The sequence below is a fragment of the Callorhinus ursinus genome, unplaced genomic scaffold (assembly GCF_003265705.2).
Source record: "Callorhinus ursinus isolate GAN/ISIS: 27379988/994484 unplaced genomic scaffold, GSC_fseal_2.0 scaffold19, whole genome shotgun sequence".
NCBI lineage: Eukaryota > Metazoa > Chordata > Mammalia > Carnivora > Otariidae > Callorhinus > Callorhinus ursinus.
In genome coordinates this window covers 28,169,968-28,182,669 of record NW_027397081.1, presented here as the reverse complement: position 1 = coordinate 28,182,669, position 12,702 = coordinate 28,169,968, and the positions used below count along the sequence as shown (strand labels likewise).

Here is a 12,702-nt window from a genome sequence, read left to right as displayed (position 1 = left end):
TGCCACTTATTAGGTACTTAACAAATATTTGTGAATGGATGTATTTATACTTTTTATTATGTCTGTGAATGTGAAGAAGGGTATCTCTTTAATGCTCTTGTATTCTATCATTCACCTAAGATCATAAGAATCTTGAAGGCAGGCATTGGTCTCTTGATGGATTTGACTACCACCTTTATTTTGACCTTACCTCTGTCTCTTTGGGAAACCAATATACTTGTCTTCTCAATACACTGTGAATTTACAGAATAACTTGAAGTCCGGGAAGAAGCCAGCTCAATCATTCGTTGTTTTGTTCAGAGAGCTTTCTCTTGCTTTTCTGCAGACCCTTTCTTTTCATAATTACATTTAGCTACCTATGCTTTGCCTTCTGTTACCATGATAGGCATTTCCCTCCTCTCTCCTCTCACAGCAATGCTTTTTAACCCCTTTTTGTGGGTGTAAGCAATTTCACCTCTCTGCAGAGCCATCTTTCCACATAAATCACTCCCTTCATTTTCCTTCATCCTATCAGATGCTCTGTTCTGAACTGCCTTCTGCCTGGCTGCCTCACTTGGGTGGTGAGGTGTGTGAAGCTGCTCTCTGCATTCAGGTAGAGCCCTCACTGTGCTCGTGGGGAAGGGAAGTTCCCCTTGCTTGCTTGGGGACACAATGAGCACCATTCTGATGGACTCATATATCATCGGTCATGGCTGAAACCACAACACATCATCAACCTGCAGCTGATTTTCTGCTTCAGGTGACACCATTTTCAGGATACCCCACACTTTCCTTAGTTTGGTTTGAAATGCTTTATTTTCTCAAGGGCCCATCCTGCATTTATATATATATTTTTTTCCTTTACTCTGGATGACACCCCTCCCCCACTTACACACATACATTCATCCACACAAACACATGCACCCTTTCTGTGTATTAATGTAACTCCTCAACTCCAGCTGCTGTTAGTGTGACACCATCTTCCAGTTAGGGACAATCTGCAGATGTCATGTGTCTGTCAGCCTTCGAAGTCAGTCTCCTGCTGGACTGAACTATTTCCATACTAGACCTTCTCTAAGGAGCTCTAATCCACCCCACCCCCTGCCAACTCTTCTGCAGAAACTCTCATATATATTCTCCACCAATACCTTATCAGCAAATATTGGCTCTAGCAGAGTTATTACTCTCGTTGAATTTTCAACTATCTGAATCATAAAGTTTTCCCTTACATAATTTAGGGTCTTTGTTGATGCTCTAGAGTTGGCTGTATTTGTAACTCAGGAAATAACCGAGTAGTTACAGCTTCCCAGGAGAACAGCTTTGTGCAATTTAGAATACCTTGGGAATTGAGCTGCAAATATTTCATTTTGGTTTGCCTCCTCTCCTCTCCTTTAAAAAATTCATTTGTTATTGGTCTTTGAATTCTCTAAAGCAAGATCTTCCTTCCATTTTTCAAACTGGTCTTATTAATATGTTTTGATACATGTAAGGTTCTTAACCAAAATTCAATTAACTCAATTTATGTAAAAGGGCAAATATATTCAAAAATAAAACCAAAAACTTGAAAAGGAAATTCAAGGAAAATGCATATTGGAGCTTTAACATTCAACTCTATCACCTTTATCAGCATTTCTTAAATTGTGTACTCTCTAGAAGACCATTTTAAAGGCAGGGGCAGGGGTGGACAGAGACAAGGTTTCAGGGATTCCCAGTAGTAACATTATGTAAAAAAATTATATATAAAATCATAAAATTAGGTATAAATCCCTTAACCTTTAAACACTTTACATGACTCTGAAATCCAAAATTATAAATCATACACATATATAACCACTAAAATTAACAACATTAATTTAACAGAGCAGATGACATTTTATTAACATTAATTTCCAAGTTGCAATGTGAATATGGTACTGACTGCTGCCAGAGCATCACTTTTGACTTCAGTATGTGCCATATGAGTTCTCCTTGCACATCATTTCATTCCAACTTTTGAAAACCTTTGTTACTATAGTGGACCCTGGCATCCTTCAGCTTTCCTTGGCAGAAATGTACTGCTGAACCCTAAGTCCCCCTCTGTATTTTCTCATTAGCCTGAAACAACAGAAGTACTCATTGATGCCATTGTAATAAGAGACACAAATCTGAACATTTAAATCTAATTGTGGGGGCGCCTGGGTGGCTCAGTCGTTAAGCGTCTGCCTTAGGCTCAGGTCATGATCCCAGGACCCCATATCAGGCTTCCTGCTCAGCAGGAAGCCTGCTTCTCCCTCTCTCACTCTCCCAGCTTGTGTTCCCTCTCTCGCTGTGTCTCTCTCTGTCAAATAAATAAAATCTTAAAAAAAAAAAATCTGTGAACATCCAGAATAGGCATATATTATATTATTTCTTCAGAATATTTTACAAATGAAAACACTAAATTAGAAAATATAAGTAAAGGATGGGGTGTCTGGGTGGCTCACTCATTAAGCATCTGCCTTTGGCTCAGGTCATGATCCCAGGGTCCTGGGATCAAGCCCAGCATCTGGCTCCCTGCTCGGCAGGAAGCCTGCTTCTTCCTCTCCCACTCTCCCTGCTTGTGTTCCCTCTCTTGTTGTCTCTCTCTGTCAAATAAATAAATAAAATCTTTTTTTTTATTTATTTATTTGAGACAGAGAGAATGAGAGAGAGAGAGAGAGAGCACATGAGAGGGGGGAGGGTCAGAGGGAGAAGCAGACTCTCTGCCGAGCAGGGAGCCTGATGTGGCACTCGATCCAGGGACTCCTGGATCATGACCTGAGCCGAAGGCAGTCGCTTAACCAACTGAGCCACCCAGGCGCCCAAATAAATAAAATCTTTAAATCTATATATATCTATATAAGTAAAGAACCCATGGATGCTGTGTGTGTACACGACTTTCAGAGACATGCACACATACAAATATCTCCAAGGACATCTACTTTACTTTGTGTAGGTTTTTTCCCCCAAAGATTTATTGAGATATAACTGGCATATAATATTTGTTAAGTTTGAGGTGCACAACATGTTGGTTTGATATACTTATTTATTGCAAATGATTACCACCTAGCAAAAGCTAGCACCTCCATCCCATCACATAATTAACATGTCTTATTTGTCATGAAAACATTTAAGATCTACTCTCACAGCAACATTCAAATATATAATACCATATTATTATCTATAATCTTTGTGGGTTCTTTTGATATCAGTTTGAAAAAGATTGCCTCACTTTTGATCATTATAAATATGTACTGATCACCTACTAGATGCCAGATGGACTCTTGGAGGTGCTGGTGACAAAATGAGGACCACTGACATGGTTCTGATCCATGTGGTATGTATAGCCTGAATATGTAAATAATTAAATCCAGTGTTATACAATCAATGAAGAAGTCCAGGATCTTCTTTGATTGATTTATTTATTTTTTAAATTTTATTTTATGTTATGTTAATCACCATACATGACATCATTTGTAATGTAGTGTTCATTGTACGTGTACATGTACAGAAATGTACATCATTTTTGATGTAGTGTTCCATGATGCATTGTTTGCATATAACACCCAGTGCTCCATTCAATACATGCCCTCTTTAATACCCATCACCAGGCTAACCCATCCCCCCACCCCCCTCTCTTCTAGAACCCTCAGTTTGTTTCTCAGAGTCCAGTCTCTCATGGTTCATCTCCTCCTCCAATTCCCCCCCCATTTTTCCCTTCCTACTATCTTCTTTTTTTTTTTTTTTTAACATATAATGTACTCCAGGATCTTCTAAATTAACATTGCACTACAAAAAGAGTGGAGGTTTGGAATGATGAGTTTGTATTAGAGGTTAAACTCTATTCACTACGGTCCACTCATTAAGGCAGAGAGGCATGCAATGTATTTTAGGTATTATCCCATTAACAAGGGTAGGAATATAAAGGCATTTTCTGGTTAATTTCAGTTTCTCAAAATGTCAGTTTTCAGTTCTTTGAACACTAACATCTACAGAGTTATCCATGCAGGAAAGACTCTATTTGTGAGGCTGGTTTAAAATACTTGTTCTTGGGGTACCTGAGTGGCACAGTTGGTTGGGCCTCCAACTCTTGGTTTCAGCTTATGTTGTGATCTCAGGGTCATGAGTTTGAGCCCTGTGTCCGGTTCAAGCAGAGCATGGAGCATAAGACTCTCTCTGCCCCTACCCACTGTGCTCCTGTGCCCATGTACTCTGTCTCTCTCTTAAATAAATGAATAAATAAAATAAAATACTTGTTCTCATTAATTAGTTAATCAGTTAATTAATTACTTGTTCTCTAGTTACCCATATTATCTAAATGTTCCTGCAGCTATCTGTGAATATAATTGAGGTGTGACTTTTATTTTTAAGTTAGACATGAATGTATTGTATTGCATTCAGATTTAAGATTGTAAGAACTTCAGTATCTAGTGTGCAGGCCCCAGAGAGCATTTTCTGACCCCTCTGTCTCAAATATGTTCCCAGGCCCCATGGCACTTACCATTCTTTAACCTGCTTTGCTTTTACCACTTGCCTTTCTCTGAAACTAAGATGCTTATTTACTTATATGCTTTCTTTGTCTCACTGGACATACCTTCAAGGCCCATAACCTTTGTCTGTTTGCCAGCCAGCATTCTCAGCTCCTGGAACATTGTCTAGTGTACATTAGATATTGATTAAATATCTGTTATGTGAATCATGGTAGTATTTTATTTTGTATTTTCAGAGGCAAAATAAAAGCAAACATAAAGAACACAAACAAAAACCTTAAAGCTGGCTGATTTCACCTTTTAGGAAGATTTTATTATTTTGATTAAATTCCAACTCGTCTTTTGTCTGGTTTCTTGAAAGCAGTGGTTCTCAAAGAGGAGTCCCCAGATCAGCAGCATTGACTTCACCTGGGAACTTAAAAATGCAAATTCTCAGCCCACTTCCAACCCACTGAATCAGAAGCACTTGGGAACTGGGGTTGGCAATCTGTGTTTCAAAGAGCTCTCTGAGTGAATCCGATGCAGAATGAAGTTTGAGAACCACTGCTTGAAAACATGGATTTCCTTTATCTCTACCTCCTCCTCGAAAACAAAATAAAAGGACCTTGCATCTTAACCCCATGTCCCATATTTAGTGGAGTCAGAAATGACAACTTTGCCTGCAAGATTCCTTTCCTCCAGTAGTTTTTGGGCATTTCTTTGCCCCTTCTGAGTATTTCCACTCTTCACAAATACCTAGAGTTGGCTTAAAGATGTACAGAAGTCATTTCCAATTATCTTTCTTGTTCTCCTAAGCTATTTTGTCATTTATGAGAAAATTAAATACTAACTACCATAAATTTGTGGGAAACTGATTGGATAATGCCAACCAACTCCTCCTGGCCTTATTACTTGGATTCTTGAGCCACAAGCACTTTCTTTTCAAGAAGGCTATAATCCTTAAGTGCAGGAATTCTACAGGCTGCCTAGGTCTAAATTCCCTGCTCCGGTTGTACCAGCTGTTTGGAGTCCTGAGCCTCTCTGCATCTCAGTTTCCTGATTTGTAAAGTGTGATAATAATAGAGTGTGTCTCGAATGGTAGTTATGAGCATCAGGTGATTTAATATATGGAAGTTCTTAAACTGTCCTAGGTAACTATAAGTACTATGTAATTTTAGACATTACTGTAGAGTTATAATGAGTTCTATCTTATCAAGGACCGCTAGGTAGAATTTGCTTAAAAGTAAGAATTTTAGAGACCTAAAGGTGTTTTCAAGAAATTAGAAAGTTGTCAGTAGTGTTTCTTGACTTTCTTCCTGGATGCCCTTATTTAACATAAAAATTTCTCCTTTGTGTGCTTCTGGTTAATGAGAGTCCAACACAGCCATAAACAGCAGGGAAGGAGCCAGGTTTGGAAGAACACTTAAGCACTTTTTTAAAAGTTCTTCTCTGAATTCTTCTTCCTACTATTCTCTGTTATGGTTCCTCCTTTTCCCTCAACCAATATCATTATTCTCACAAGTGTCTTTATCATTCTTTAGGTTCTAGGACTATACAAACTCAATGAACCAGCTCTCTCCCATTCAGGGAGATAGATTTATCCAGTTACCCCCTATGCCCACTAATGAGGCCCAGGTTTGAGAGAAGGTAAATTGGGCCATAGACATCTGTCTGGGGTATGTCTACCCAAGGAGTACACAAGGCTTTTCAAGGGCCGTGTGGCAGGGCACTGAGAGTATGTTTTGCCTCTGGAGGATAGATTCTGATGACCTGTTTTAAAGTCAGTCCCTGCAAAATCCCCTGGTTTCAAACTGAGTTCCATGTACTCCAACCTGCAGATGTAGGTCTTATACAAGCACAATGAAAGTTTTAAGAGAATACATTCAGGATTTCAGATTTCCTAAATCAGTCTGCCTGAGAAGGTGCCTAAGATTGAATTGTAATTCTGGTTCTCCTTTCTGACGGTTCCCACTTTATAAGTTGTCCACGAAAGAATTTACCTTTACTTTCGTTGTCATTTACACCATCCAACTATTGTCAAAAAAAAGGGTCCCTTTTGAAGGGAGCCCCACCAAAGTAAGCAGAGACATAATGAAGGTAATGGTACATCATTTTATCAGTAATAAATTCATGGCAAAGCGATGCCTTCTCTATCTTGGAATTAGAGAAAGAGGTGTTTTCTGGCAGAGGACAATGTGATTTGGCATATTAAAATAAACAGCATTCAAATTTACCCACCTTTCTGGGTGTATTGGGTTGAACAAGGTGCTTCTAAGTAAAAGAGAAATGTATCTTTAATAGTCATTTGATAAGGCCTGGTAAAATGTTAGCAGCATACTATCCAGATATTGTGAAATTGAATGAATTTAATACTGAGTTACAAAGCCCTGTGCAAGTCAGGTATTTTTCAATTCATTGCTTTGAAAGAAATTGAAGGAGGAACTAATTGAATTGTCAGCTGTGAGATCATTAAAATAATTTTTGAAGCTGTATTACTATGTGATTGTTGGCACACGTCTTGGAAGGGGTTCAAAGAATTGAGTGGCACTGCTATACAAGATTCTCCCTTGCTTATGTGAACTAGGTTTTTCTCAAACAAAAATAGGAATTGAATTGATCCTGAGCTCTATCTCATTCTAGCAGTAATGATATTTATTCAAGGTATAATTTTTAAAAAGTTTCATCTACCCCATTAAGTACTATATTTCCTGTAAAACTTTACTTTTTATGTTTAATTATACTTAAAAACATGGACAATATATTTATGTTGTTTTATCAATATTGTCCTTGTAATGATAATTCATTCTAAGAGAAGATAGTATTACTCCGAGTTTTATGATCACAGAATATAAAAGAAATCTCAATTTCAATCACTCTATATATTTGCAAATAAATATGATAACTGATCAATAAAAGATTTTTAAGCATGAAATACTACAACAAGATAAAATCTTGCACAGGACATATGTTGGAAACACAAGTTACAGTTTTAAAAAAGAACAATGTACATTTTATGACTAATAAAGAAGAGCTTGTTCATGAATTTTGAAACTAGATAATCAAATCAATATTGCATTTATATTTTATTGAATATATATATCTATGAATATTGTGACAGTTTAATTTTAAAATCTGAATATTCTCCACAGGCCAACAACGCATCCTTTTAATTTAATTTTTAAAAATTATATCAACTTAAAAATGTGCAAGAGGTTACATAATTGACCAAAATAAAAGCAGGAATATGTGTTTGCACTTTGTCACCTGGGTTTGTGTGGTTCTAGGGATTAGAAGGTGACTCTCTTTACTCTGTCCCAATTTACCATCCACTTCTAGGCTTGCCAGTTCCTGGGACTGCACAATTAGAACTTCATTGTTAGGAGTTATTCAAACAGGGATTTGGTATTTATGAAAACACAGCTGTCATAAAAAAAGGTTGCACACTAATCCTTATCAATCATTTGCAACTGAAAGTGAATGAATGAGTTTATCTTTTTTTTGTTCCCCCTAACAAATGCTTTTGGAAATGTAGAGTGGGGAAGTTTCATTAGGGCTTTTGGTCTTCATAAAGGAAATAGAAAGTTGCTAGAGAAGGAAAAAACTACACAGAGAGTGAAGCTAGGGTCCCAGGATATGGAGGAAACAGCATGACTACATATTTTCTTTTTTATCACCATAACACACCTATGAAGGTGGCAGTCACTCAGTGATACTTGAATTATTATAATCTAATGGTAAATGCGGTTGGACCCCCAAAACTAGTGGTGTTCAGAGATATCTGTGGTCACGTTCCAAAAACCTATTTCTAGGAATATTAAAGTATGATTCTATTTCAGGTAAATAAATCAACACACTCTTTATATATGTGAATATACGTCTGTAAGGAGTGAGATGTGGAAGAAGTAACCAGAGTGTTACCAAATTAAGGACATCATTTGTTCACATGTTTAAGCATGCTTATTTCATTTTTGTAGTTTGAAAAGCAGCAAATAAAGAAAATTTAGAAGAGGAAAATTTCTTCCTTTGAAAGCATCTAATTATCAGCCCAACCTCAAGGTTGCCAGGACCTGCTGAATGATAGGTGGACCTGTGCATAAGATTTCTGTGATTGGAAGCTAGTATTATTTCTATGTGTCCTACCAACCAGGGAGAGTGCTTTGCTAGACTGAGCACTTTCCCCTTTCTACAGAATCTATCATGTTAGTGCTCCAGTATTATTCTGCTCCCATGACCGTCAGGCTGTGTCAGGCTGGCCACATTGCTAAGGGAAATCACCATGTCCAAATGTGCATGATCTCTCCTCTATTGCCAGTGTCCTTGGTGTTCTCATCCTCTGAGGCTTGTCAGAGGATCTCTGCTTTCAGTCAAAATGGGATCAGATTTGGTGAGATATGGCAACGTTTTTTCTGTTTTCTCAGGTGGAGGTGCTGGATTCATGTTCCTTGTGCCCAGAAGGTTGGCCTCATACTTCTTTGCTAGGACTTCTCCAGAGAGCAGTGGAGGTGTAATTGCACCTTCCTATTTGCCCAGATACTGCAACTCAGGTTCAGACTAAAGCAATGAGTGGCAGGTGGGCACACCTAGGGCCCTTTAACTACCTCCTTTTTTGCAATCCACATTTATAATGGATTCTCTTCTCTCTATTTTCTTGTTTTTTTTTTTTTGTTTTTTTTGTTTTTTTTTTTTTTAAAGAGAGATAGGGATGAGCAGTGGGGAGGGACAGAGGGAGAGGGAGGGAGTAAGCAGGCTCCATGCCCAACACAGAGCCCGACTCGGAGCTCAATCACGTGACCCTGAGATCATGACCTGAGCAGAAACCAAGAGTCAGACGCTTAACCTGTTGAGACACCCAGGTGCCCCTCTTCTCTCTATTTTCTTTACACAGATTATAGGATCATGGTGCACATATGCAAATTTTCTTTCTGACCGGCAGGTGTATTTATTCCTGCATTAATCTTGAGAGACTGCAAGTCATACACACCATAAAACAAATTCCACTTGCGTTCATAGCTTCCAGTTGTAGGGAAGAGTGGATGTGGGGTATGAGGGGGTAGAGTTCAGCTCTTTACCATGATGATGACCGAGGTGACATCAGCCATATTGTTCTCATGGAGGGGGGTGGCCATAAGAGGGAGAAGGAACGCTGCCTGACCACTGTCTTCTTCCTTCTGCTGACATCTTCAGAGGTACCCATGGCTTCCTCAAAAATTGTTGGCTTTCAAAGGTGAATTTTATCAATCCGTGTTATAAATTGTAGTTTGCAGGCTTTGGGTAGCTTAAGGGTACAAGGAGATTATCAATACCAGGGAAGGCTGGAGGTAAATATGTTCACTTTTTGACTAACAACAGGTTAGGTATTTACTTTGTGGATTATCTGTGACCTATTTGAAATACTGATCCACTTTTCTCACCCTTATGCCCCTGGGCCACCTCTCCCACAAGGTGGTAAATGTGCTCAAGAAATATAAACTAATTTTCATATAAGCCTGCGGGGAAAAATAAGATGGAAAGCAAATATACAGCAAAGATATTCACATAATATGCTCCTAAATCAAATAGAAATGATTTTGTATCATCGGTTCTTCAGGATGATTCAGGCCACTGTTACCCTATGTTCAGGAAGTTTCATCAATAATTGATTGTTTCCTTTTAGCATTGGGTTATGTTGTTTTATTTAGTCCTCAAAATACAGCAACCACATTTATAATGCAGTCTCTCAACACTCTCTTCCTCCCTCCCCTACCTCCCTTCCTCAATGTTTCCGTCCCCGTTTTCCTCTCCCCTTCCCCCACATCTTCCCTCTCCTCTCCCCACACCCCTCACTTACAGGTGTACCATAGATGACCGAGTCACCCGTGTGGCCTGGCTAAACCGCAGCACCATCCTCTATGCTGGGAATGACAAATGGTCCATAGACCCTCGTGTGATCATCCTGGTCAACACACCAACCCAGTACAGCATCATGATCCAGAATGTGGATGTATATGATGAGGGCCCATACACGTGCTCTGTGCAGACAGACAACCACCCTAAAACTTCCCGGGTCCACCTCATAGTGCAAGGTGAGTCACAGCTGGATCTGGGGGTTAGTGGTCCTGTCGATGATGGAAGGGAGGCGTAATCTCAGTCTTTGTTCTACTCATGTATGAAGACCTGAAAAACATTTTCCTCTATGGAACCCCAAGGTTGAGTGTTATGTTTTGGATTCCTTCCCATCTGCTGGATTCTTAACTAAGTACTGAATATCTTTGCAGTTTCTCAATTTTATCTCTGGTCCTTCTGTTCTTATTAATAAGTTGTTTGGCGTGTGCTGGTTGAACTATTAAGTTACTTAGCACTTTGGAGTTGGGCAAGACATACTAAAAAATAGAGATATTACTATTCTCTGTGCCTTTTAATCACCTTTCATAGGATTATTTCATAAGAGGTTAATAACACTGATGTGAAGTTATGTGCCTTGTGACTGGCTTTTGCATGGTTGTTGGGTATGCATGTTCCAGAAGGGGTTTCTGGGAGCTGAGTCAAGTCCTCCCTGGTATGAAGGCTGTGTCTGTGCATCCCTTTAGCCTCACAGTGGAGCCGAGATTAAGAAGGATATTAGTCAAAATGCTATCTCCAGGTCTATGTCAGAAATAATATCTATATAATTTTTTAAAAGGGGAGGTGTTCTCTAACATCCTCCCTCTAAAAATCTGTGTCAGTATACCCAAGCATATTATTCAATAGTTTTTCATTAGAATTTTACAATGTAGGAAAAAAATAAGGCTGAAGAAATGTCAGATACCCAATTATCAACTATTAAATATTAATAATTAAAAAACACATTCAAATAGCAGCTATGAGAATTTGGACACCATTTTAAAACAAGGCAGCAATACAAATTAACTTATTTTAAGCTGCCCCCAACTAACGTCATCCCCCCACCCTCATCCCACCATCACTATGTAAAGCAGTTTCTGTCAGGTATTGACTCATGGTAGCAATGAAGTGCTAGGGAGACTACTTCCCATCCCCTAGTGCCATAGTTTCCTCCTCTAAAGGAGAGGCTTGGGTGCACCTTTCTCACAGTCTCCTACACTGACCTGTTGGAGTCACACACTGAGCTCTCAGGAGTCCCTGGGTGTGATTCAGTCTTTAGTAAGTGCCTTTTATCAGATCGCATCTGCAGTAGACTCAACGAATTTTTTTCAGTTTGTGAAATGTGTGCGGCATCTTGGCTTAGCTAATGTGGATGTCCTCACCCTTGCTTTACTAAAGAATATAATTTTGCTCATTTCAGTTGGTTTCATGGAGAGTTTGAATAGAGGTTAGTGTCTTTTCACACTTTTGTCACTTGTAGAATTCAGGGGGGCCATCACTTTCTTTTGGCTAGAACAGCTTTTTGCTATGTCTCCGGCTCTGTGGGCCATTTGTTATGGCATGTGCAGGACCAGAGATCAGTCTGCTGCAGCGTTGTTCCACAGCAGGCCCTGGTGCTGCCATATTGTTTGAAGCCCAATCTCAGTTCAGCCTTCCAGCCCTTCTCTCCTCCCCGAGGGCTTTCAGATGCCCACATCAGCCTGCATTTGACAGTTATCTGTACACTCAGCTGTTTCCATTCTCCATACCTGTCCCACCCAGGGGCTTGGCTTGGTGATAATTACCGCTTTGGAGCTACAAGATGGCCTGCCATCTGGAGATCAAGACAACTGTCATGTCTGATGTTTTTTCTCAGAGGCTGGTAGTGGTGCTTGGTGAGATCAGTTATCTGAGATGAGCTGGAATGTCTGTTGAAAGTTCCTGGGGGTGCAGAAAACAAGGGAGTGTGAGTTCTCACTACCCTGCCTGCCACTTGGGCTTGGCTCCAGAGGAGCTGAAATTCTCAGCATTGGAAGTGACACCTCTGTGGCACCTTCGTGGCCTTGACAGCAAAGTTATCTTCAAATTCAGGAAATGCAGCACTGAAATAAAAAAGAACTGTCAGGCACTCTACAGAACCAGACTCAAACAGAACAAGGCTATCACTTTTTAGGAAATAAGACGGATTGTATAAGCATGTCAAGTCAATATAGGCCATAAAGGGCTAGTGATCCAGAGCTTCGGGGATAATGTGCTTCATAAGGCCCATGGAGCAATTCCTTGGGCTGGATATGGGAGCCAGTGGTGTCTCCCTGTGGGCCTCATAGGTTTGGGTCAGAAAGAGTCTGAGAACAGGCAAGAGCAGAGCAGTGAAGTGACTTCAATTTCAGAGGTCAGTTCCTCACAGTCTCCACATTTC

The 12,702-nt window shown here is 39.6% G+C and overlaps 1 protein-coding gene across 6 annotated transcripts in view; it reads left to right on the top strand.

Moving 5' to 3' along the window:
• OPCML (opioid binding protein/cell adhesion molecule like) overlaps window positions 1–12,702 on the top strand; it is a 1,085,195-nt gene that overhangs the window by 845,273 nt on the left and 227,220 nt on the right. For all 6 annotated transcript variants that reach the window (XM_073903999.1, XM_073904001.1, XM_025893733.2 and 3 more), the window contains one exon: window positions 10,275–10,507. In XM_073903999.1, the coding sequence (XP_073760100.1) occupies window positions 10,275–10,507 (233 nt within the window). The remainder of the gene's footprint in view (window positions 1–10,274; window positions 10,508–12,702) is intronic.